The sequence below is a fragment of the Brassica napus genome, chromosome C9 (genome assembly GCF_020379485.1).
Source record: "Brassica napus cultivar Da-Ae chromosome C9, Da-Ae, whole genome shotgun sequence".
In the NCBI taxonomy this organism is placed as follows: Eukaryota; Viridiplantae; Streptophyta; class Magnoliopsida; order Brassicales; family Brassicaceae; genus Brassica; species Brassica napus.
In genome coordinates this window covers 49,758,169-49,783,478 of record NC_063452.1, presented here as the reverse complement: position 1 = coordinate 49,783,478, position 25,310 = coordinate 49,758,169, and the positions used below count along the sequence as shown (strand labels likewise).

The following is a 25,310-nucleotide window of genomic DNA, read 5'->3' as shown; positions in this document are numbered from 1 at the left end:
GTTTGGGTCTAAACAAAAATGATTGAAGCAAAGAGTAAAATTTAATTAAAACCAAATGGACAAGGTATGAATGTTCAAAACATGATGTTAACTAAAAACACAACGTTTGCTTTTTGGCACATGCGATCGAAACACCGTCTTAGTCTTTCTATACCCTTTCATGTCGAAATCTCCTTTCGACTAATGATACTACTTCTGTAGCTACCAGTGACAATGCTAGGTTTTGTCAAAGTTTTACTGATGAGATCTCTCAGCTCGATCTCTCCCGGGAATCTACCTTCTTTCAATTTAGAGAACACCTGCATCAGAAGCATCAGATTGTACTAGTTACTGCGACTGAGCTTAGCACATCTAAAAAAACATTGATAGATGAGTTAATACTACTAACTAACCAGTTGCCCGTTGCATAGAACTTCAAAAGCCCCTGAGCTTTGAAGGTAAGACTGCAGAAAGTTTCCGATAAGCCAAGTGGAAGCCATGGATCCAAACCTATTGGCCCTCAAGGAGTTGAACCATGCAGGTGGGTGCGCAATACCAATCATGGGAAAGATACGATCACCCGCGACTATCATCCCGATAACACCCATCTGAGCAACAGGCACAACCTTAGCTAGAAGACGCTTTGGTGCAGGTGGTGGGTAGTTTGCGAGAACCACATCTAAACCGGGGAAAGCCGTCTCTAACATCTTCTTCATGGTCACTGCAGTTCCCCTTCAAATAAAAAAATAGAAAGAGAGAGAGAGAACAAGCTTAGTAAACACCAGTATCATTGTTAAAAAAAAAGCTAGACTGTTGCCTAATGCGGATAAGTTCAAAAGGTACCAACATGTCAATCATATCGTTTATTAGCATTTGACATATATAATTAACAAAATCAGGGCTTTTTAAGTTCTGTAACAAACATCTAAAGAATTTAAAAGGCAATGAACTCACATATAAAAAAGGTAAATGACTTAATTATTGAAAGCTGTTGCGTAAAGAGGTTCTCTGACTACGCTAGAATACTATAAGAGCAAAGCTAAATTGCAAGAGGCAAAAACCACTAAGAAAGAAAAAGGATAAAATCAAATCAAAGTTACTTGAAAGAACAGGAGACGCAGAAGTTGATCTCCACGGTGTTTCCATATCCAACTGCTCCTAACCCACTTGGCTTCTGCAAAAGAGGCGATAACTGAGAGATAACAATAAAAAAAAAAACAACAACAGCTGAAGGAAATACAAAAAAAAAAAAAGAGATTTTCACCTGCGAAGGAAAATCTAGGGTTCCAGGAACGACCACAGGCGGACGCTGCTGGTGAGGGATGTGCGGTGGCTGATTGGGACGGTGACTTGGGGGTTTCGGAGGCGGAGGAGTGAAAAGGCTGAAGAGATCCGAACAGAACAAGAAAATCGGTAAACCTATCAGGATCAACTGTGACCTGTCCATGGCGAATTTAAATCTCCGATGAGTCGGTAAGTTTACAATCCGATCGAAGAAGAACGAGACAAATATATATACGCCTTGTTTGGTTGCTAGAATATCACTATCCTACTCTTGTCTAACGCCTTCATTATATACAAATTTGCTCAACAACCCCCTATATTTACTATATTTTCTGCACATTTACACCCTTATTATACTTTGGATTAGGTTTGAGCATCTCTACTATTAAACCAGGATTCTGCCCTTAATTATTTGAGTTATTTACATTTGCCATTGTTGTTTTACTTTTTTTTTTATCAATAATTAAAATCTCTTCCTACTTATTTTAAAACAATCCCACATTTTTCTCTCTCAATAAACAAAATCATTTTATCTCTATGTTATCAATGCTCACGTAAATATCAAAACATTATTTGTGTACTATCTCTTCCTACTTATTTTAAAACAATCCCACGTTTTTCTCTCTCAATAAACAAAATCATTTTATCTCTATGTTATCAATGCTCACGTAAATATCAAAACATGATTTGTGTACTTTCCTCTTCGTTTTTATGTATATGGTAACCAAATATTGTGACTGGCTTAGTATTTTAACTAAAAAATAATTTTTACCTTTACTTGCAACGTCAATGTATTTTATAGTAATAATATTCAGTGTGTAATCATCGTAAATATAGTAACACACTGAAATATTATCCTCATTTCAATTTCATCATAAATGATATTTAGGTAGTTTGATATCATTTACAGTTTCTTATAATTTCTTAATGTTTATATGGTAACTAAACAATGTTCTTTGTCTATTATTTCAATCTCCATAATTTTTATCTTTATTTTTGAAGATATTTGCAACCAAAAAATGTGGAAACTACAGTAACATCTATGATTATACTTTTTGGAATATCTTATGTAATTTTAAATGAGAGATCTAAAATATTAACATAAAATATCCGCATCACGTCTTATAATATTAAAATCACAGCAGCTAAATAGCATAAATCGATATTAAAGTAATAATAGGTCCATTAAAAATCTAACTATTTGTGATTTTATTAAAATTTTAGCCTATTTTAAATCAGGACTCAACCACATTTTAAAATCAATTTTGGATAATTTCTGTTAGATTACTGAGATGTCAAATTAAAGAGAAATTGTCTAGAATAGCCATTTTTAAGTTTTTATCACAAAAATAGTCATCAGTTCAGAAAATGATCAAAATAAGTTTTATTAAAAAGTAAAAATGTATTTTTACCCTAGGGTTAACTAATCAGATTTAGAGTTTAGAGTTAAGGGTTGGAGTTTTGCAGATAGGGTTTCAAATTTTAAAAGATAAAGAATAAATATAAAAAAATTCAAAATAAAAAGGACTATTTTAGTTATTTTCTTTCTTGAGAGCTATTTTTGTAACAAAAACTTAAAAATAGTTATTTGAGAGAATTGCCCCAAACTAAAAGTAAAATTACAGATAATTAGTTACAAATTTAAGTGCAGAACATAATTAACTTTATATTAGTAGTTAGTTGTAGATATGTCAGTACTTATTTATTTTCCTATTTTCATGTTGAAACAAAAAAATATTAGAAGATCATTATCAAATTTTGGCAACAAAAAAAATTATGTGGTCAACCAAAGAATAAGTATATATATATGTGATCATATTGCGTAATTATATGTATTGTATATGTTGGTAACCAAAAAAAAAGATCATTAAAAAATATATATATATAAATTATGTACAACTTTTAAGTTATGAATATATTTGCGATAAAAAATAATTAATTTCGCGCTTTTAAAGCGCAGGTCAAAATCTAGTTTGCATCTTAATCAAAAATCCAAACCAATTTCCACAGAAAAAGCCCCAGTGTATACCCAATCTAAATTGTGATATTATTTCAATCTAATCTGAATTCTAACTATGTCCAAAAATTAAATAAAAAGTTAAGAAAACTTAGAAAACTGATCATAAAATATATCTAAAGATTTTTAATGCCAAAACTCCTCAATTATTGATTCAATGTATAAATCGCACCCCCCCCCCCCCCTCCCCCTCTCCCCCCGGTCCCTTATCTTAATGTAACAGCTCTTTTGTCTACAGTGACGTTAAAATGCGATTTGTCGTTAAGTCCAAAGCACATCATTTCACTTATGATAAAAAAAAAAACGTCACAACATTCATATGTCTTCTTCATCTCATTCCAAAATCTCCAAATCAAAAATTTCAGGGTTTTTGTAAGTTATCTCCAATCTTCTTCTTTTTCGTTCAGGTAAGTTATAATAGCTATTTTGGTTTCTTATTTTTCAACTCTCTATTGATTTAGATTCCAAAATTCCCAATAGCTTATTGTGTTGTTGATGTTTGTACTTTCTGTTGATTTGTAGTGTAAAGAGATTAAAATCACAATGGAATTAGGTCGCAGAATATCCAGGAAGTGCCATTGTGAATCATTGGTCGCTGAAAAACAATCTATGGTAGAGAAAGAATTGATGGAGCTAGAGCAAGACTTTCTTGACATGAAGAAAGACATAAGTGAGATTATTGGTGTTTTAGAGAGTTTTAGAGCTAAGTTTTAGAAGTATTGTTGGTTTATTTTGGTCAAATTGTTTTTGTTAGTTGTTGGTGGTGTTAGATTCATACTTTATTGGTGTCATTGGTGTCACATTGTTGCGTAATTGGAATCATTTGTTTTCATTCTTGCAAAAGGAGGCTCGGGAATAGAACATAGAACAGGAGCACAAGCTCTCAAAAGACCAAAAAGAAAGACCAAGGATCTTACACGTAACATTGTCTATGGTTATCCCACTTTTTCAACAAACAAGAATGTCACCATAATTTCGAGACCAAAGTCTGAAACACGTTTGCCCATGACTTTCATCCAACGACACATCAGCCTATGTTTTCTTTACATGGTGATGATAAAAAAAAGAGAGATAAGAGAGATCACGTAATGAGTAGGTGGAGGAGAGCCCGGACAGAGCACGAATATTGCTTACAAAGACCATTATATTTGCATTACCATATCATTACATGCACATGACGATCACTCACATTTAAAATTTCAACATAAACATGAAGCTTGTAAAAAGACAAAAGAAGAGTAACATGGTTCTTATGACCTTAACCGACGTAATTTAAAAAACTAAGGTTCGTCATCTCTTTCACACTTCAAGTTGAAGATTTTAAAACACTTCGAGTCCTAAGCTTAAACTACATGATGTTTTAAGTAAATGTCGTGTTGTTTTATTAAAAAATCATGTGGTTTACAAAATAATAATAAAATGGCGTTTTGTTTAAACGGTACGGTTAACAAAGGGGCTGTTACATTAAGATAAGCAACTTGAAAGGGTTTATATATTGAATCAATAATTGAGGAGCTTCTACCTAAATGAAAAACATAATTTAGGGGTTTTGGCATTAAAAATCATATATCTAAAGATTCAAATTATTACATTTTTATTAGTACTTTAAATCTAAAAATATTTTAATACATAATTTCATATTTATTTTGATCGAAATTTTAAATATTCAAATCTCAAATATATATATATTTTTTAAAGTATTAGTTCTATTCAGATCAAAAAGGCTTTTGTACAAACTAAAACTAAGATCTAGTTTGTGTAAAAGTTTAGAATGAAAAAAACAGAATTTTATTCTCTGGTCTCAATAGCTTGGGTGAAAATTTTCCCACCTTTGTCCTTGCACTGAAATCTTCGAATATTAGACTATCTCCAATGTATTTTCCTATTTTTTTCTCTATAATAGAGGAACTCTATAATAGAGTTGAGTTCCTCTCCAATGTATTTCTCTATATTTTCCTCTGAAAAGGAATATTCTTACAAGATTCTTTTTATGTTTTACAATTAACACATTTTACTTATAAATGTTAAAAATTGATCATTTTATTTTAATTTTTGATTTTTCATAAAATTGCAATATTATGTAAACTAAATATTTTACTCAAAAAGACATAATACAAAATATAATAAAATAAAATAGACATTATCTAACCATCAATATTACTATATTTTCCTATAAATGATTATTAATGCATTCCCAAATGAGAAATGAGTTTTTATCAAAGTTGTTGGAGTATGTTGTATTAATTAATATTTAGGTTGAACTTAAATATGTTATCCATATGAAAAGTATATGTGAAACTTTTAATTTTAATTTGAACTTTAATTACATATAGAACTTTAAATATCATTTGTTAAATAAAAATTTTCGTTTTACATAAAATAATAATAATTTTTTTATTTATGTTATTTATAATTGTGAAAACTTAAGAATTATTATGTAAACAAAAAATTGTGTTGTTATATGTAAAAAGAAATTGTATTTCTCCATAAATAAATACTTTTATCATAATTACAAAAAAGATAAAGGACTAATTTGTAAATAAAAAAGTTTGCTTCTATTATAGAGAAATGCTATTTTACCTCCAAATATAGAGGAAAAAATAGCAATCTCTATTTTATGGAAAGAAATAGAGGTGGATTTGAGTAGATTTTACTCTATTATAGAGTATAGAAGCAAAAATAGTTTGGGGTTGGAAATGCTCTTGCTACCGAACTCGAAATGAAATCAAATCTAGAAAAGATCCAAATTTGAAATATTATTAGTTAAACTAACCAAAACAAATAAAACTTGAGTGCTCTACGAGTCTAAACCCAAAAATCTGAAAACCAATACAATATGAGGTTCTTACCTAAAGCAGCTTTGTACGTTTTTTATGAAAATAGGCCCAAACTTTCTAAAGCGACAACTTAATACCAAATGTTTAAGTTTACTGTGCAATTTATCTTGATTCGGCTGTAAAATTAAAAGGAAAAAAGTGACAGAGGTTGTTACACAAATGCGGCACCGGCCGACATGAACTTCTCCGGGGAATAGACTTGTCAAAGCGCGTGCAATGCACAGCATATCCACTGTTGTCTTCTACTCTCACTCAACATATAAAGTTAAAGGAAAAAGAAGAAGAAGCTGAATATATATTTCTTTTTGACTAAACATAAGTTAGTTTCAAATCGTAAATCCCGCTCTGTTTGGTTCACACTTTTTGTCACTCCCCAAAACTCAAACCGAACAAAAAAAGCAAACAGAAAAGTTCATTTCTTTATACGTTACAATCCGTTTAGTTTTGAGAACACTGACACAATAGGCATAGAAACCATGAAGATGAAGTCATCGTCTTCTTCACTCTCATTCGGCTCAAAGACTCATTCTTTCGGCTGTATCTCTCTGTTTCTTCAGAAACTTCTCTGTTCTGGTGCCATTTCTACATACCCGTCTGATCAAATCACTGAACCGTGTTTCGGGTCTCCTGATTTTACGTCTGAACCAGCTAGAGTCATAGGAGGTGAGCCAGGAGCTGTGGCGAGGCTCATGGGTTTGGAGTCGCTTCCCGTAGCTGACAAAACCAGAGTCGTCTCAAGGAGCCGTTGGGTGAATTCTGGTGAGAATGTGAAGAGGGATGACGATGAGATTCAAGGAAAGCATAGAAGAGTAAAGTCCACTCTTGAGTATGTTGAGCTCGAAGACGACAACTTCTTCATTCTCAGCTTCGAGAAGGCTAGAAATGATAAGGCTTTTGGAGAGCTGAAGCAGCTGGGAACAAGAAAATGCAAGAAGAGACGAGAAAGTAGAGATCATCAGAATGAGGCAGAGATTCAAACACGCATAGAGGGCAAAGAGAACATCAACGCCATGAAGGTTTCACCAGGACGCGAGGAGACTGGAGAACTGAAGCAGCGTATAAAGGAGAAACGTAAGAACATGAGAAAAAGAAGAGAAATTCAGTTGAGACAGAACATCAAGAACTACGGTCGTTGGTCCAGAGATGAAGATTTAGTCAACCGTGAAGTGAAATCAATGAAGGAGGAAGAAGAGTGTAGAAGCTGCGATGATTCGAGCCCTGTTTCGGTTCTTGATTATGATCGAGTAACTCCGGAACCAGGTTGGTAACTCTTCATATTCAAAATTGAGTCAGGTTTTTGTGTTCTTTTCTTGTTTTAAAAGTATATTTTGTTCACTTGTAACAGAGAACACTTCCAGAAGACGGTTATCTTCTCAACTCGAATCTAGTAGGAGCAAAGAACCAGTTCAAGAAGATCACACATCAAGAGAGTCTGAAACCAGAGTCCATGGCTACCAAGAGATGTGGCACATGATTTGCAGACTCACTGTATCTGAGCTTGAAGAGTCAAACTCGGTTTACAGAAAAGCTTCAAAGCTCGGAGATTTGGAAGGAAGCATAACCGAAGATATAGCCTCAAACATCTTAGACCAACTCTTAGAAGAAACAATTACAACACTTTCTCTAACTTCACAAGTGTAAATATATTTTCTATCTTCCAATAACAACATTTACTACTTAAAACACATGTTCAACTCTTTGGAGTCCTTTGCTTAGTTCAGTTTTGGTTTCATCAAACACAGCTCTCAGAAAACATAATTATAAAAGGAAATTGATTAAATATGAAAAGAATCAAGGAAGTGAGGTGAGTTAAGGTTTCTTTTTGGTTTTAGAAACCTTAATCACCTCTGTTTTTTTCTATGGAGACAAAGAGAGAGAGAGAGACAAAGAAACTCTCTTTTGCCCCCAAAGAAACTTTTTTATTCTTATTCTAGAGAAAGAAAGAAACATTTAAAACAACAAATGTAATAAGATTAGCAACGACCTCAGAAATTTGTTTAGACTTCTCTTTTTTCTTCTTCTGCTTCTTTGTTAATGATGTTTCAAAACTTTTTGATTCAAGCAACGGTTTGTTCTGTCTCCATGTATGATTGCTCCATCCAAACCGGAGCTACCCTTGGCTCCTGTGGCTCTTTCACCAGCGGCTCCACCCACGAGACATCTGGTTCCTCCAGCTCCGTGGGGGTTCTTGATTCCATGCTACCAGCTCGGAGACGGAAAGAAGTGGAGTTCCTGAGTTCTTGCAGCTCGTCTCCGTTCACGCTCCAGTCAAGCTTTCCGTCCAGTGAGCCCCAGTCATCCAGACAAGCAGTAGTCATGGCGGGACGGTGTTGATTCAGTTCATTGCTGCGTTCTATGAAGCTCTGGCTTCTCTGATTAGCAAATGCAGCCGCTCTCGAAGCCAAGGAATCCATTGAGAACTGATAGTTAGCTCCCACAGGGGACGACGAGAGGCTGCTGGCCCCGAACATGTCGCTTAGGCTATGAACCGGGCTGATTCCTCCACTCGAAAGCCTGTTCATGCCGTTTCCAGAGAAGGGAGGTGAAGCAGCTGTGTTATTGTTCCATCTACCTGGAGAAGCAAGGCTTTGATGAATCTCCTCAGAGAAGTTGATTTCTCTGGCGTTCAACGCGGACTTGAGCCTGCTCCCTGGGAGATGCAGTGTCGGAGGGGTAGCGCTAGGCCAGTTCATCCAAGGCTTTCCGCTACCAATAGGAGAAGGTACACCGTTAGGACTCAGAGGAGGTGTGGTTAGCACTCCGCCGTTAGGACTCAACGGAGGAAGCGGACTTATCGGTCCCATGTCAAAAGCAGCAGAGTTGCAAGACGAGAAGGACGACCTCGGAGAAGGAACACCCGATCCAGTCGAAGTGTACAAGGGACGTAGCTCATCAGGTTTGTGCGCAAAGAAGCAAACTCTCCTCGAGCAATTCGTCTCGTCCTTGCAGAGACGGGTACGGTACTGAGCAGGGTGAAGCCAGCACTCGAAGATACCGTGAGCGTACTCGCAAGAATCCCCTCTGGAGCAAGAGCCTTTGCGGAACTCGGGACAAGGGACGCAGCTGTAGTGATACTTTCTCGGATCGCGTCTCCTCGCGTTCTCGCCTGGGTGAACGAAGGGACACTCGGTCCAGTCGTGAGAGTATGCTCTGGAACACGGTTTGATTTTGAATGCGTACATACGGAACTCATCTGTTCCGTAGATACCGTTCTTGATATCAGGAAGCGTCGGATCAATAGGGTACTCCTTCCTCGGAGGCGAAAGAGACACTTCAACCTCAACCTCAGCCTCAACCTCTTCTTCTTGAACATCAGCTTCATTTCCTTTCAACAACCTCTCCAAAACCTTCTTCCTCCCGCTAAAAACCGGACTCAAGCACGGGGACACCATCACATCCACAGGCTTGTTACCATCTGCATCACGAGATTCCGGATCCGCAGAAGCGCTCAGGAGAAGAGTAACGACCTCGAGGCTATTCCCAGACAAGCCGGAGACAGCGCAGTGAAGCGCTGTTGCACCATCAGAGCCGCAAGAGCGGTTCACATCCACAAGACCGGTGCTGATTATGAAATCAACGATCTCTTTGCTTCCAAACAAGGCAGCGATCATAAGAGGCGTCCTCTCTTCAAAACACATCTTCTTTGATCCTAACCTCCTCCCATACCACAAACCGGACCGATCAATGGTAGAGAGACCCTCTTCTTCGATTAGAGACTTAAAGCCGGAGAGATCATTGCAGGCTGCTGATTCGAGCAGAAGGGTGAATTTGAGGTGAGACAGCTCGTCATCTCCCATGGCAATAATGAATTATCTTTCCCGCTCGATTGATCTCTCACTGCAAAAAATGAAGGAACTTATTGAGATCCACGATGAATCTTTGCTTGTGAATGAAGGTATACATAAGCATATACATGAAAAACAGAAAGTTTACAACTGCAGAAACGATTACACTAAACCTTAAAGAGAGAGGATAGAAGGAAAAGAGTTTGTTAGTTAAGAGAGAGATACAAAAGTTCGCAAACTTTAAACCCAAAAATAAACACTAACAGATCCATAATTAACCATTTTTGCAACATCGGAAACTAAAACCCTTTTGTTAACTCGTTTTACCGAATCAATAAATCAGTTTAAAAACAAACAACTTGAGAAACCGATTAAACAAACAAACATGTGTACGGACAAAACAACGAACTATGCAAGGAACACACAAGTTTACAGCTTCATCGTTATTCTCTGATTAATCGAAGACACAAAGAGAAAACCTTTTTTTTACCTCTGAGAAAAATCTGATCGCAGAGAAAAAAGAAGCTTTCTCGTTTCTCGACCACCACCACTACCAAAACCGCTCTTCACTTCCTTTAAACTAACCCCAATTTATTGAAAAACAATTCCAAGTTTTTTCCTTTAATTAATTTTTTAATCCTTGTCACTTTCTTCTTAAGGTCAACATAATAGAAAGAAAAATAAGAAGAAGCTTACACTATGTTAATAAAATAATATTAAAACGACCACCATCTCCATCTTTCTTCTTCTCCCTGTCTTTTCCGTTTTATTTCTTAGTACTTTATTTATTTCATTTCTCAATTAAAAAAAAAAGACCACATTCGATGGTTTTTTTTCTTTGTCTGAAGGAAGAGAAGGTGTACGTAATACTTGAAGCAGAGAATCCTAGCTCATCGGTGTCACGCTTCACGCGTTTCTCCTGTGTTTTGGTGGGATGACGTGGAAACCATGCATCGTCAGCATGTTTTTAAAATGATCTACTTACTTTTTTTCCTCCATTCACGAGCTAAAGCTAAAACGACCGCCTGTGCAATAAAGTAACACGACACTTTCTTTTTTAATTGGCTTGTCACCGCCCTTAATACACGTAACACACAGAATCGGAACCGTCTCGAATGGGTCGATGGCAACTTTTTTTTTTGTCGTAGCCTGATTGAGTTCTTTATAAAATTATCAATAAAGTTTTAGATAATTGAGGTAATTATTATTTTTTATCAGAGAAAATGACAAGGATAGCACTAAAAATTTTTTTGTCACAAATATATCATTTAAAAATAAAAATGACCAAAATAACACTTAATATTTTATCAAAAGAGATAAATATACACTTATACTCCAATGGTAAATTAATTTAGACATTAGAATTTAAAGTTAAGAGGTGGGATTTATGATTTAGGGTTTATGATTTAGAGTTTACGGTTTAGGGTTTAGAGTTGGGAATGAGGTTTTGGGGATAAGATTTCAAATTTTGAAAAATAAAAAAATTTAAATTTTTCAGAAAATAAAATACTATTTTGGTCATTTTAGTTTTTGAAGGCTATTTTTGTGATATAAACTTAAAAATGTGTTATTTTGGAGATTTGACCATTTTGTTATTTTAAGTCCGATAAAGTGGAGATATTGACCTATATGTTCAGTTTTTCTCGGTCGATAAATCCAACAAAAAGAGGATTAGGTATTACATTTATTCCTAAATCACTAAAATATTGTAATATTTAATTTCGGTAATGTCTAAAAATCGAACAAACCTGACCAAACTTTGTATGTTCTGTCTCTGTGCTCGCATTACTTTAATAATGTTTTTATTGAGCTGATTAAAAGATAGTGGTACGTGATCCATGACAATGTTGTACAAATATATATTAATATGTATATATTAAGATATCAGTATTGGTACATCGAAACTATATTAAATTATTTTTGTTGAACGACTGTTTTGTATTGCAATCTGACCAAATGCAAATGCGTGAACCAAACCCATCAATGCTTTTGCAGTGGCATTAACGAAGCTGCTCCACTGGGTATGTGCAGCATCTCCATCCCGCAGTCTGAACTAGATCAGTCCAAGGTCGGACTGATCAGACGGGATAGACATACATGTTGGACACTACATCTGGATAGTACTGGCCAGGTTAAGACGATACTGTATGTCCGAACATAGCAGTTGAGATTGTCGGACTAATCTGGACGGATTCAGACAAGGCAGCTGGACTTGTCATCCGAGATCAGTTAGTCAATGTGTGGACTGACTGGTATACGTTCTAACGGAAACAGATACTGAGCTGAACATGAACTGATTAGCCAAGGAAAATGACTGGAACGGTTACTAAGCAGTTTCGGAACAGTTACTAGGGTGGTTACCGAGCAGTTGCTGGACGGTTCCTAAGTGATTACTGGAAGGTGTAACCGACTGGGACAATTTATGGACTTAGAACTGTCGAGCAGTTACAGAGTGGTTAATTAACTGTCGGGAAGTTAAGTTAAACCGTCCGAGAGCAGTTACTGATGAGATTGAGCGCATGAGCAGTTGGGTAAAACGGTTATGGGCGGTTAAGGCCGAGAATTAACCGCCCAAACACCTTTTAATGAAAATCCCGCAGATCAGAAAGGGGATCTCTTCCTACACGGTTCTGGAAGGAGAGCAGAAGAGAGAAAAACATAGAAAGAAACTGAGACATGTTGATTCTGATCGGAAAGATAGAGAGAGTGGGCCGGAAAGCGGATCGGGGTCTCAGTTACTGGCCGCAGGTCTATCTGGTGCACTGCGACTCCATCTGATCCGACTCCTTCTGATCCGAACGCGATCGGATCGCGACTGGGATACCGAGAGACAATGATATTGGATCGAAGGGATGGAGCATGGGTACTGATAATAGATCGGCATATTGTATCTGATCAGGTACAGAACGGGAAGGGAACATAACGAATCTGTGTTCTGCGTGAGTTCTTGTGATTTCAAATCGTCCTTCATACCGCGGGCCTGATGATGCGGATCTTCCTTGATGGATGACGAGTCCGGAGGAGGCTGGCTCGGCTGTTTCCGTAGATGGCTTGATGGTTTCTGATGGAAGGCGTCTGTACTGATGATGCGGATCAGACGGCAAGAATTATCTAGGGCGGTTAACGGATGTATAGTGCTGGAACGTGATATTGGGGGTTAGTGATATCTTGCATATTTCAATTGTTTTATCCATTCACCCATGTGCATTTTGATCATATAGACTAGGATTTAGCCATGTTTATGTTGCATTTTGCATACATGAGTCTTTATCAGGTATTGGAGTACCACATGGAGTTCTTGGAGACATTTGGGTGCATTTGGAACTCAAAAGAGGTGATAAAGGTGATCATTGGACGAGCAGTGCATGGGAGTGACCTCACCGGAGCGACGGCACGAAGTCGCTGTGACACCCCTTCAGAGCGACTTGGCCAGAGCGACACCCCGATGTCGCTCGCGTTTTCATCGCTCGGAGGCACGAGAGCGACCTTACAGCGACGTTCCGCAGCGACACCATAAGGTCGCTCCAGCTGGGAGGGACGTGACCGGAGCGACACAGCCAGGTAGCTCGCGAAGAGCGACCCGGAGCGACGTCTCGCAGCGACCCCTCCAGGTCGCTCCCGAAGCCTGGAGCGACCTCTCGGAGCGACTACTGGAGGTCGTTGCGCGCCTTTTGTTTGCTCGACTTCATGTTTACTCAAGGGCCTTTTGGTCATTTTATTATGCACGTTTTTACTTTCTAAACCTAAGTTTAAGTATCTTTTGTAAGCCAGGAGAGGCAGATGATCTGGATCTTAAGAAAAACCACCAAAAACCTCTTGGAAAGTTCATCTCTTTGATTCAATCGATTTTTTGTTATCGCAATCCTGTTGTTTTCATATCGATTATTTGTATTCCTCTACATGATTAATCTGAAATCCAATATGGGTTTAAGAGGAATCATGGAGATTAGTGAGTAATCACCTTTTGAATTCATGGGTTAGGGAGATTAAGGGTGATTAGGTTAGAGCTAAGATGTTTTAGTGTAGATCATTCTTAATCCTTGCTAGTAGAGTATTCATAATGCTTCTTCTGAGTTAGCTACTCAAAAGTTGACCTTTAGGCATTTCCCACCGAAAATGTGTTTGATGAAATGTCTGAGACAACTCTTCTAAGCTTTTAGCATATTTTACCGAAGACATTTGTTGTTAGAAGTGCTAAGATAGCCTTTAGACTTGCTAGTAATGATTGCTTTCATATTGTTCAACCAAAGACATTTGTTGTTTGAAATGTGTTAGTAAATGAACATTCATCTAGACATAGAGTCTGTTTAGAATTGTGTCTAACTTAAGGTTGATAGTTTGATTGTTTGTTTTGCCATCCTTAGTTAGAAACTTGATCACCCGAGGTCTAATTCCTATGCCCATGAGTTCTCTTTTCCCTTAGTTAAGAAAGTCGTTTCATTTATCGTTTTTATCATTCTGCAACTGCATTAGCATTAATCGTTAGTTTAGAAAACCTTTTTAAATCATCGGTTGCACTTAGATTAAGCAAGTACTTGCACTCTCAGTGCTTGAAATCCCTTAGAATTGGTTCGACAATCTTTTATACTACATCATTTGTTTTAGGAGCCTTGAAAACTCCTAACATCAAATTGGCGCCGTTGCCAAATTCTGAGTAGATTTGTACTTTGAGATTTAGTCAGTTGCTTGAGACTAAGTTATTTTTATTTTTTTTTGTTACTGATTCTCCTTCTTCACCTCCCTTTAATTTACAGGTGTATGAACTTGAGGAGCAGGGGTCCAACAAACCTAGTTCCAAGAGCTGCAGACATCAGAGCTTTAGAGAGAGAGTGTGCTAGAAAGAGAAGAGAAAAAGAGCAACAAGCTCACTTGCAGAGATTGGATACTGACATGGGAAACATACCTCAAAATGATGCGGACGCCAATGGAGCTAACAACGTTCCACAAAACCAATAGTGAGCAGCTCGACCCATTGGCGCTTATGACCGCCCCAACATTCATGGTCATAGATTGGGAATCCGAGCACCAGCTGTAGCAGCCAACAACTTTGAGATCAAATCTGGACTCCTCAACGTGATCGAGAACAACAAGTATCATGGCTTGGCTCTAGAGGACCCATTTGATTTCTTGGACAGGTTCGACAGCTACTGTGGGTTGTCAAAGACCAATGGTGTGTCCGAAAATGCCTTAAAGCTTAAGCTATTCCCTTTCTCTTTGGGGGATAAGGCACGTCAGTGGGAGAAGTCTCTACCCAGTGACTCTATAACCACCTGGGATGACTGCAAGAAAGCATTTTTGGAGAAGTTCTTCTCTACTTCAAAAACTGCTAAGCTGAGAAATGAGATTTCCAGCTTTCAACAGAAGAACTTGGAAGGATTCAGTGAAGCCTGGGAGAGATTCAAGGGTTACCAAGCTCAATGCCCACACCATGGCTTCTCTAAGGAAAGCTTGCTGAGCACATTCTACCGGGGTGCTCTTCCTAAGTACAGGGCTAGACTGGATACAGCTAGCAATGGGTTCTTTTTGGGGAGAACTGAGGAAGATGCAGAGAACTGGTTGACAACATGGTAAAGAGTGATGCAGTCTACAGTGGAGACCACGACAGAGGCAGAAGAACAGATGACAAGCAGATGAGGAAGGAGTTGAAAGCTCTACAGGATAAGATAGACATCCTCATTGCTGATAAAGCAACACAAGAGCAGTTGCACTTTGTTGGTAACCCAAGCCAAGAGACACCACCTGTTGTCCATGAGGTCGAGGGTTTGGAAGGTCAAGAAGAGCTGTGTTTCATCAACAACAATGGTAGCTGGTACAAAAAAGAACTCAACTTTCAGTATAACAACTACCAACAGAAATCCTATTCCAACAACCAACAGAGTGGCTATCAGCCTCGGAACTACCAGCAAGGCAGCTACCAGCCTCAACAAAACCCTCCTCCTGGTTTCAACAACAAAGGACACCATTCTTCCCAACAACAGGCTAATCCTTCTACCTCTAATACTCAAGTCAGCAGCACTGATGCCCTACTGAAACAAATCTTGGAGTCTCAAACAAGAAGTGAGAAGCATGTTAGTTATGAGTTGAAGAACCTTCACTCAAAGATTGATGGAAGCTACAATGAGCTCAACAATAAGTTCAGAACCTTGGAGAACCAGTTTGCTGCCATGAACATTCAACAAAATCGCCAACAAGGTTCTCTACCTGGAAAATCTGAGCAAAACCCCAAGGAGATCATGAAAGCTATCACCCTCAGGAGTGGTAAGGAGTTACCTCAGAGAGCTCCCACAAAGGATGCTGAGAAACAAGGTGAGGGGTTGCCATCAACATAGATGATGAAGTGGTGATTGTTGATGAGAAAATCAATGATGAAATCTTGGAGAAGATTGTGGAAGCCAAAGGTAAAAGAAAGGTTGGGGAAGAGAAGAAAACAGTGAAAGATGGTGAAGTTGTTGCTCCAGCAAGTGAGAATTCTTTTGTTCCTCCTCCCTATGAACCCAAACTTCCATTCCTTGGTAGATTCAAGAGGCAGCTGCTAGAGAAGTACAAAGCTCTATTTGAGAAGCAAATTAGTGAAGCCCAAGTCACAATGCCCATCATTGATGCTTTCATGCTGATTCCTCAATATAGCAAGTTCCTGAAAGATGTTGTAGCTGCAAAGAAGAAAGAGATGAAGGGCATGATGATTCTCACTCATGAGTGCAGTGCCATCATCCAGAGGCTTGTTGTTCCAAAGAAGCTAGAAGATCCAGGATGCTTCACATTACCTTGTGCTCTTGGACCTATGGTATTTGATAGATGTCTCTGCGATTTGGGAGCTAGTGTCAGCTTGATGCCTTTATCTGTTGCTAAGAAGCTTGGTTTCACTCAGTACAAGAAGTGTAGACTGTCTCTGGTATTAGCTGATCGTTCAGTGAAGTACCTTGTGGGCATCTTGGAGGACCTCCCCGTTATGGTTAGAAAATATGAGATCCCTACAGACTTTGTGGTGCTTGAGATGGGTGAGGAAGCTGCAGATCATTTAATCCTTGGAATACCTTTCTTAGCTACAGCAGGAGCAATTGTAATGTGAAAGAGGGCAAGATTGATCTCCACTTGGGTAAAGGGCATGTTCTTCACTTTGACATCAAGGAGGTAATGAATAAACCAACAGTTCAAGGGCAAGTTTTCTACATTGAAGAGATGGATGCCCTTGCTGATGAGCTGCTTGAAGAGTTGTCACTGGAAGACCCTCTACAACATGCTTTGACAATAGAGAGAGAAGCTGAAGTGATTGAGAACCTGGAGAGTGCTGCCTATGGGATGATGCTGGATTCACACAGAGGGTTTGTCAGTAAGGATAAGTACGAGGAGCTTCCACAAGTGCTTCATCAAGAAGCCTCCGTCACTCGACAAGAGGACACCCAACAAGATGACTGGAGCGAGCTTAAGGCGCCTAAAGTGGAGCTTAAACCTCTCCCCCATGGTGTAAGGTATGCATTCCTTGGTCCTAATGAAACTTATCCTGTCATTGTGAGTAGTGAACTTACTGAAACTGAGCTATCTGAACTTTTGAAAACACTTAAAAGATGTAGAAAAGCAATAGGTTACTCACTTGATGACATCAAATGAATATCACCCTCTTTGTGCATGCATAGGATACATCTTGAGGATGAATCAATGACTTTTGTCGAGCATCAAAGAAGGTTAAATCCTAACCTGAAGGATGTTGTAAAGAAAGAGATTCTTAAACTCTTAGATGCTGGTGTTATTTACCCTATTTCAGATTCTAAATGGGTATCTCCTATGCATGTTGTACCAAAGAAAGGTGGTATCACTGTGATTAAAAATGGCAAGGATGAATTGATACCAACAAGAACCATCACAGGTCATAGAATGTGCATTGACTACCGAAAACTAAACTCTGCATCTAGAAAGGATCATTTCCCATTACCATTTATTGATCAGATGCTTGAGAGACTTGCAAATCACCCATTCTATTGCTTTCTTGATGGTTATTTAGGGTTTTTCCAAATCTCCATACATCCCAATGATCAAGAGAAAACGACATTCACATGTCCTTATGGTACCTTTGCATATCGAAGAATGCCATTTGGTCTATGTAATGCTCCAGCCACCTTTCAAAGGTGTATGATGTTAATTTTCTCTGATCTAATTGAGGATGTTGTGGAGGTGTTTATGGATGATTTCTCTGTCTATGGATCTTCGTTTTCTGCTTGTTTGTCAAATTTGTGCAGGGTCCTACAGAGCTGTGAAGACACAAACCTTGTGCTGAATTGGGAGAAGTGTCACTTCATGGTTAAGGAAGAGATTGTGCTGGGACACAATATTTCATAGAAGGGGATTGAGGTGGATAAGGCCAAAATCGATGTTATGGTAGGGTTGCCCCCACCAAGAACAGTGAAAGGCATCCGAAGTTTTCTTGGTCATGATGGGTTCTACAGAAGATTCATCAAGGACTTCTCCATGATCACTAGACCATTGACCAGACTGCTGTGCAAGGAAGCCACTTTCAGCTTTGATATGGAATGTCTACAAGCCTTCAATAAGCTGAAAGGTGAACTCACCAGTGCTCCGATTGTCCAGCCACCTGATTGGGATCTCCCCTTTGAGATCATGTGTGATGCTAGTGACTATGCTATGGGAGCTGTTTTGGGGCAGAAGAAAGATGGCAAGACCCATGTGATCTACTACGCGAGCCAAACCCTTAATGATGCTCAGATGAGGTATGCCACAAAAGAGAAAGAGATGCTAACCATTGTCTTCGCCTTTGAGAAATTCAGAAGCTACTTGGTGGGATATAAAGTGATTGTCTACACAGATCATGCTGCTTTGAGACACCTTTTGGCCAAGAAGGATGCCAAACCCAGGCTCTTGAGATGGATCCTTCTGCTTCAAGAGTTTGATTTAGAGATCAAGGATAAGCCAGGAGTTGAGAATGGTGTAGCTGATCATTTGTCCAGGCTGAGAGTGGAGCGTGACATTCCTATTGACGAAGGACTTCCAGAGGAGAAGATCATGGCTATTGGAGCAGTGATTGCAGTTTGCGAGACTGGTAGAAAGCTTGAAGAAGTCAAGGCAACAGAGGAGAGAGAACCTTGGTATGCTGATTTGGTGAACTACCTAGCCACAGGGAAAGAACCTTTGAATCTTGTGGGCTATGCCAAGAAGAAGTTCTACAAGGATGTGAAGAGGTATTACTGGGATGAGCCTTACCTCTACATTCTCTGCAAGGATCAACTTTATAGGAGAGTGGTTGCTAATGAGGAGATTGATGGGATCCTTACACATTGTCATGGATCATCCTATGGAGGCCACTTTGCTACCTTCAAGACTGTTGCAAAGGTGCTACAAGCTGGATTCTGGTGGCCACACATGTTTAAGGATACACAAGACTTTATTTCAAGGTGTGATTCATGCCAAAGGAGAGGGAACATCACCAAAAGGAATGAGATGCCTCAAAATCCAATCCTTGAAGTCGAAGTTTTTGATGTGTGGGGTATTGACTTCATGGGACCATTTCCATCATCCTTTGGCAACAAGTACATCCTTGTAGCTGTCGATTATGTTTCCAAATGGGTGGAAGCTATCGCAAGCCCCACCAACAACGCTAGAGTTGTGACCAAGATGTTCAGGAGCATCATCTTTCCAAGATTTGGAGTTCCAAGGGTTGTGATCAGTGATGGAGGCTCTCATTTCATCAACAAACTGCTTGAGGGACTTCTCAAGAAGAACGGTGTTAAGCACAAGGTGGCAACTCCTTACCACCCTCAAACAAGTGGTCAAGTTGAGATTTCTAACAGAGAAATCAAGTCCATTTTAGAGAAGATTGTGGGGACTACAAGGAAGGATTGGTCAATTAAGCTTGATGATGCGCTTTGGGCTTATAGGACAGCTTACAAGACACCTCTGGGGACCACACCTTTCAACCTAATGTACGGGAAAGCTTGTCATCTACCAGTGGAGCTTGAGTACAAGGCACTATGGGCAGTAAAGTTGCTGAACTTTGACAGCAAGAGTGCCAAGGAGAAAAGGCTTTTTAAGCTACACGAACTTGATGAGATAAGAATGGATGCTTTTGAGAACTCAAAGATCTACAAGGAGAAGACTAAAGCTTTCCATGACAAGAATATCCTGAAGAGAGAGTTTAAAGAAGGAGATCAAGTTCTTCTCTACAACTCTAGGCTGAAGTTGTTTCCAGGAAAGCTTAAGTCAAGGTGGTCCGGTTCTTTCAAGGTCAAAGAGGTCAGGCCATATGGGGCAATAGTTTTGTGGAGTACTGATGGAATAGACTTCACAGTCAATGGGCAAAGGGTTAAGCTCTACATGGCTAATGCACCAGAGGAAGATGCGGTTTCAACTCTACTTTCTGATCCTACCCCGGCCTAATCTAAAAGGAGGCAAAGTCAAGCTAGAGACTTAAAACAAGCTCACTTGGGAGGAAGTCCCATGTATATCCTTGTACATATTGCATTAGTATTTTCATTTTCATCATATTTTCTAAAAAAAAAAGGGAGAATTGAAGTTCCGCGCAGGTGCTCGATTGATTCGGATTGATCAAAGAATCATGCGTGGGAGCGAGGGCCTGGAGCAAGGATGAAAGGTCGCTCCATATGGGAGCGACGTCACCACAGCGACAGCCCGAGGTCGCTCGTGTTTTTGACGTTTGGGTACGCGAAAAATAGACCGGGAGCGACGTCTTCGGAGCGACAAGGCCAAGTCGCTCACAAATAAGACGACCCAGGAGCGACCTCCTAGAGCGAGCACATGAAGTCGCTCCAGCTGGGAGCGACGTCTTCGGAGCGACACCGCTTGGTCGCTCGAGAAGAACCATTTCGGAGCAACGTCTTTGGAGCGACACCGCTAGGTCGCTCGCGAAGAAACGACCCGGGAGCGACACCCTCAAGTCGCTCCCGAGCCGGTCCAGGTACCAATGGTTAAGAAAACTAAGGGAAAGTCGGATGCTGAGAAGCAAGAAGCGGAGAGACGAGAATCGGCATTGAGAGGGAAATATTTATCCTCAGAACAGACTAGCTCGAGGACTTCTCGGCAGCAAACCTTGGCTGCAAAGAAGACAAAAGAGCAGGAGAGGAAGGCAGTAAAAAGTGTAGCAGTTGCCACAGACGAGGAGTGTGGCGATGAAAGTGCGGATGAGCAGGCTCTTACAAAGAGGGCTAAGATATCAAAAGGGAAGGAGGTTGCCGTTGATAGAGACAGGGCGAAAACTCCATCTGAGGAAGAGCTGTATCATCATTTGCTGAATGGGGTAACTTGGGCTCCAACCAGATTCGCTGACCTTGATTTGCTGAAGGAGGTGGGTCTCGATTCTGATATTGAGGCAATGCTGGAGCACCTGAAGATGCCCAAACTCCTCACCATGGCCTACCCTGTCTACCGGGATGTCTCCTGCCAGTTCTTGTCTTCCCTTGAGGTCACTTACCATGACGCTCCGCACGTGAGGCAAGGATGGGGCAAAATAAAGTTCAAGGTCAATGGGAGAGAGTACAACATGAACTTCAAAGACGTTGGGAGAGTCATGGGTTTCCAAGACTTGGCAGACTACTCCCTTCCCAAGTGTGAAAACCTCTCCACTCAGCTTTGGAAGTTAATCACCGGAAACAAGCACTCTACCGGGACTGACAAGAACTCACATATCCGACACCCGTCTGTACGCTACCTCCATAGGATGCTCGTCCATGCATTCTACCAACGGAAGCAAGCTGGTAATGTCACCGAGGAAGACATGCGACTGCTCTGCCCGGCTATCCGCCCCTACGCCCCACCTGGAGCGTTGCCCCATCCAAGCACCGACATCTATGCTACCTTTGGTATGGTCAGCTTCTTCGTGAATCGTCTTGAGCACTACAGAGACTGGGCATGGTACACCACTGATTTGAACCCAAAGGTTAGGATAGGCGGGATGATCACACCACTGCTCCAATTTCTGAATGTTCCCTTGGGAAAGGACGTAGCAGGGCGTAAGTGCTGATATCTTGCATATTTCCATTGTTTTATTCATTCACCCATGTGCATTTTGATCATATAGACTAGGATTTAGCCATGTTTAGGTTGCATTTTGCATACATGAGTCTTTATCAGGTATTGGAGTACCACATGGAGTTCTTGGAGACATTTGGGTGCATTTGGAGCTCAAAAGAGGTGATAAAGGTGATCATTGGACGAGCAGTGCATGGGAGCGACCTCACCGGAGCGACACCGTGAAGTCGCTGTGACACCCTTTCAGAGCAACTTGACTGGAGCGACACAGCGAGGTCGCTCGCATCTCCATCACCCGGAGCGACGTGACCGGAGCGACACAGCGAGGTCGCTCGCGTCTCCATCACCCGGAGTGACGTGACCGAAGCGACACAGCGAGGTCGCTCGCGAGGAGCGACCCAGAGCGACGTCTCGCAGCGACCCCTCCAGGTCGCTCCCGAAGCCTGGAGCAACCTCCCGGAGCGATTACTGGAGGTCGCTGCGTGCCTTCTGTTTGCTCGATTTCATTTCTACTCAAGGGCCTTTTGGTCATTTCATTATGCACGTTTTTACTTCTGAAAACCTATGTTTTAAGTACTTTTGGCAGCCACCAGACAGAGGATCTTGGTGCTAAGAAAAAACCTTTGGAAAGTTCATCTCTTGAATCATCTTTGTTCATCTAGTTATTGTAATTCTGTGTTTTACAATTCGTTGTTGTATCCCTCTGTATGATTAATCTGAAATCAAAAATGGGTTTAAGAGGAATCATGAAGAGTAGTGAGTAATCACCATTTGAATTCATGGGGTAAGAAGATTAAGGGTGATTAGGTTAGAGCTAGGATGTTTGAGAGTAGATCATTCCCAAACCTTGCTAGTAGAGTAATCATAATGCATCTTCTGAGTTAGCTTCTCAAAAGTTGATCTTTAGGCATTTCCCACCCAAAAGGTGTTCGATGAAATGCCTGAAACAACTCTTCTAAGCTCTTAGCATATTTTGCCAAAGACATTTGTTGTTAGAAGTGCTAAGATAGCCTTAAACCTATTAGTAATGATTGCTTCCATATTATTCAACCAAAGACATTTGTTGTTTGAAATATGTTAGTAAATGAACACTCATCTAGACATAGAGTTTGTTTAGGATCGTGTCTAGCTTAAGGTTGATAGTTTGATTGTTCGTCTGCCATCCCTAGTTCGAAACTTGATCACCCAAGGTATAATTCCTATGCCCATGAGTTCTCATTTTCCTTAGTTAAGAAAGTCAACTCATTTACCGTTTTTATTATTCTGAAACTGCATTAGTATTAATCATTAGTTTAGAAAACTCTTAAAATCATCGGTTGCACTTAGATTAAGTAAGTACTTGCATTCTCAGTGCTTGAAATCCCTTAGAATTGGTTCGACAATCATTTATACTACAACATTTGTCTTAGGAGCCTTGAAAACTCCTAACATCAAGTGCATCGATGGCACTTACTTGAGGATTGCCACCTATTTCAGTGGGATGTATGGGAAGGACTACGTCTACCACTACTACTTGTAGGGCAAGCCGGTCAAAGTGGTTCTTCCAAACCAGAACCTGACGAGCTTAGAGAGACCTAGAGCTATCAGCTTCAACATATCCCAGGAAACTTTCTTGGAGAACACGGGTCTCTCGGTCCCATTGCTCCACCAAGGAAAAGGAGTGTTCCGACGAGACATTACGAACCTCCTAGGGAAGCATCTGTACCCGTCTATGGACCTCCGCGCTACTACTTCAAGCCACATGATGGGGTTCTTCCTCCTGGTGCGCTTCGTGACTCTCATGAGCATATTGGTCGACTTCAGAGATGGAACAAGGCACAAGACAGGACAATAGAAAAGCTGAAGGACAAGTGCAAGGCGCTGAGCAAGACGGTGAAGAAGCAAGCAAAGACTTCAGCCAAGTTCAAGAAGAAAGTGGCCGATGTCTTGACCAGAGGAGGCATAGCTGGATGTAGCTCAGCGGACTTCGCTTTCGCGAACACATCAGTACCCCAACCCCCACCTCAGCCTACTGATCTTGGTTTCCCTCTCACTGATAGACAGCTCCAGCGAACATGGAGGAACCCACCCATTCAACCCTCCACCTCAGGCAACAAGTCTCCATTCCTAGCCTCTTCAGATAGTGAGGTTGAGATTGACGAGGTTCAGAGCCAACAATGGTATGGAGACTACAGCTCAGCACATGGGAGTTACTACACCACGTTCCCACCGGACGACGACGATGCTGGGGCCTCTGCCCCTACTCACTATCCTTGAAGGTACTTCACTATTTCCCCTTGTATATACCATCTCATTTTTGCATATTAGCTTTTTCTTGTGGGTATCTCCCTCTACTTGACAACACAAAGACTGTGTAACTTAAGTTTGGGGGAGGTACCAAGTATTTGATCATGTTTGCTTTGATGAATTTGCATTGAGTCTTGCACACATACCTTTTTGCATAAAAAAAAACATATAAATTGCATCACTTGCATTTTTAGGAGAGTCTAGAGCATATAGGTTGCATTCACTTGCATTGGGAGCAGTGATTTAAGATGCCTTGTAAAGAACACTATCTCACACTCGAGTAGCTACTGCATCTCTCAAAAAGCCTTGTATGTTTCGAGCCTTGAAAACTCTTCCTGAATCTCATTAGTTGCTGAAACTCAATCTCTGAAGCCAATTACATCCTTATTTGAACTGAACGAACTTAATGCTTCTTGCTTAAGGTCCCTTGTGTAATGAGTTATGGATATACACACTTGAGTTGTCACATCCTTTATGCCAATCGTTTTGACAAACTCGAGTGGTACACCACTCCCAAAACCCCTTCCTCCTTTTAAGCTTTCATTGTTTGATGAGTGAGGCCTTTTTCAGAAAGTCTTACATGTGCATAATGTTGAGAGTATCAGGAACGACAATGCTTGATCTTCATTCTTGCTAGATTAGGCACTCTATTGTCTCGCTATAAGTGGGGGTGAGTATTGTGATTATGATTTGGAAGCATGAAAAGTTCGAAGGAAAAGAATAGACTCTTTGTGTTTAAATGGATAATCTTATTGGAATTAGTAGATAAACATCTAGCTCGAGTTTATGAAAAGTCTTGGCCCCAAAAAAAAAAAAAAATAATAATAATAAAAATATATATATATATAAAAAGAGAAAATGGGGCTAGCAAAGTTGTTAGGAGCTAAGATTGTTTTGAGGTTGAGGAAAATCCTTTATAGATTTCAAAGAAAAAGAGTTTTATGTGCAAAGTGTTTTTGAGTTCTTTTGGTGAGAGATGTGAGTTGGGTTTGACATTGGAAAGTGATTGTGTAACTTGAATGTTTGAGAAAATGGTAGAACAATGGAGATTAAGCATTGTATGCATGAGTTGGTCCCTTTCTTAGATATATTATGTGCAATGTCAAGGCTACTTGTTTCGAGAGTAAA

General features: G+C 40.0%; 3 protein-coding genes, 1 long non-coding RNA gene and 1 other non-coding gene across 6 annotated transcripts; 2 read left to right on the top strand and 3 right to left on the bottom strand.

Moving 5' to 3' along the window:
- Positions 1–22: 22 nt before the first annotated feature.
- LOC106430922 (selT-like protein) lies at positions 23–1,510 on the bottom strand. Its single transcript, XM_013871716.3, has 4 exons — positions 1,244–1,510; positions 1,080–1,153; positions 393–711; positions 23–299 (listed from the first exon to the last, which is right to left on the bottom strand). Exons 1-4 carry the CDS (start codon positions 1,424–1,426, stop codon positions 159–161), a joined length of 717 nt encoding a protein of 238 aa, XP_013727170.2. The 5' UTR covers positions 1,427–1,510; the 3' UTR covers positions 23–158.
- A 1,981-nt stretch (positions 1,511–3,491) lies between these two features.
- On the top strand, positions 3,492–4,114 carry LOC125593030. The gene is made up of 2 exons (XR_007328932.1): positions 3,492–3,687; positions 3,803–4,114. It is a non-coding gene; the product is annotated as an uncharacterized LOC125593030 (long non-coding RNA).
- A 1,694-nt stretch (positions 4,115–5,808) lies between these two features.
- On the top strand, positions 5,809–7,802 carry BNAC09G33930D. The gene is made up of 2 exons (XM_013871710.3): positions 5,809–7,377; positions 7,463–7,802. Exons 1-2 carry the CDS (start codon positions 6,594–6,596, stop codon positions 7,756–7,758), a joined length of 1,080 nt encoding a protein of 359 aa, XP_013727164.2. The 5' UTR covers positions 5,809–6,593; the 3' UTR covers positions 7,759–7,802.
- A 70-nt stretch (positions 7,803–7,872) lies between these two features.
- LOC106430916 (zinc finger CCCH domain-containing protein 66-like) lies at positions 7,873–10,696 on the bottom strand. Of its 2 annotated transcripts, none has more exons than XM_048767693.1 (2): positions 10,599–10,696; positions 7,873–9,954 (listed from the first exon to the last, which is right to left on the bottom strand). In XM_048767693.1, exon 2 carries the CDS (start codon positions 9,912–9,914, stop codon positions 8,175–8,177), a length of 1,740 nt encoding a protein of 579 aa, XP_048623650.1. In that variant the 5' UTR covers positions 9,915–9,954; positions 10,599–10,696; the 3' UTR covers positions 7,873–8,174. The 2 variants fall into 2 exon arrangements, with proteins under 2 accessions (XP_048623650.1, XP_048623649.1); XM_048767692.1 differs by having other exon boundaries at positions 10,393–10,637.
- A 4,534-nt stretch (positions 10,697–15,230) lies between these two features.
- LOC125593508 lies at positions 15,231–15,337 on the bottom strand. The gene has a single exon (XR_007329412.1). It is a non-coding gene; the product is annotated as a small nucleolar RNA R71 (small nucleolar RNA).
- Positions 15,338–25,310: the final 9,973 nt, after the last annotated feature.

Bases quoted from the DNA above. Each gene is read 5' to 3' on its own strand.
- LOC106430922 (XM_013871716.3), bottom strand. From the start codon at position 1,426: ATGGACAGGTCACAGTTGATCCTGATAGGTTTACCGATTTTCTTGTTC. The intron at 712-1,079 runs GTAACTTTGATT...TTTTATTTGAAG, and splicing joins TGCGTCTCCTGTTCTTTCAA to GGGAACTGCAGTGACCATGA. The intron at 300-392 runs GTTAGTTAGTAG...CTTCTGATGCAG, and splicing joins TTCTATGCAACGGGCAACTG to GTGTTCTCTAAATTGAAAGA.
- BNAC09G33930D (XM_013871710.3), top strand. From the start codon at position 6,594: ATGAAGATGAAGTCATCGTCTTCTTCACTCTCATTCGGCTCAAAGACT. The intron at 7,378-7,462 runs GTTGGTAACTCT...CACTTGTAACAG, and splicing joins TCGAGTAACTCCGGAACCAG to AGAACACTTCCAGAAGACGG.
- LOC106430916 (XM_048767693.1), bottom strand. From the start codon at position 9,914: ATGGGAGATGACGAGCTGTCTCACCTCAAATTCACCCTTCTGCTCGAA.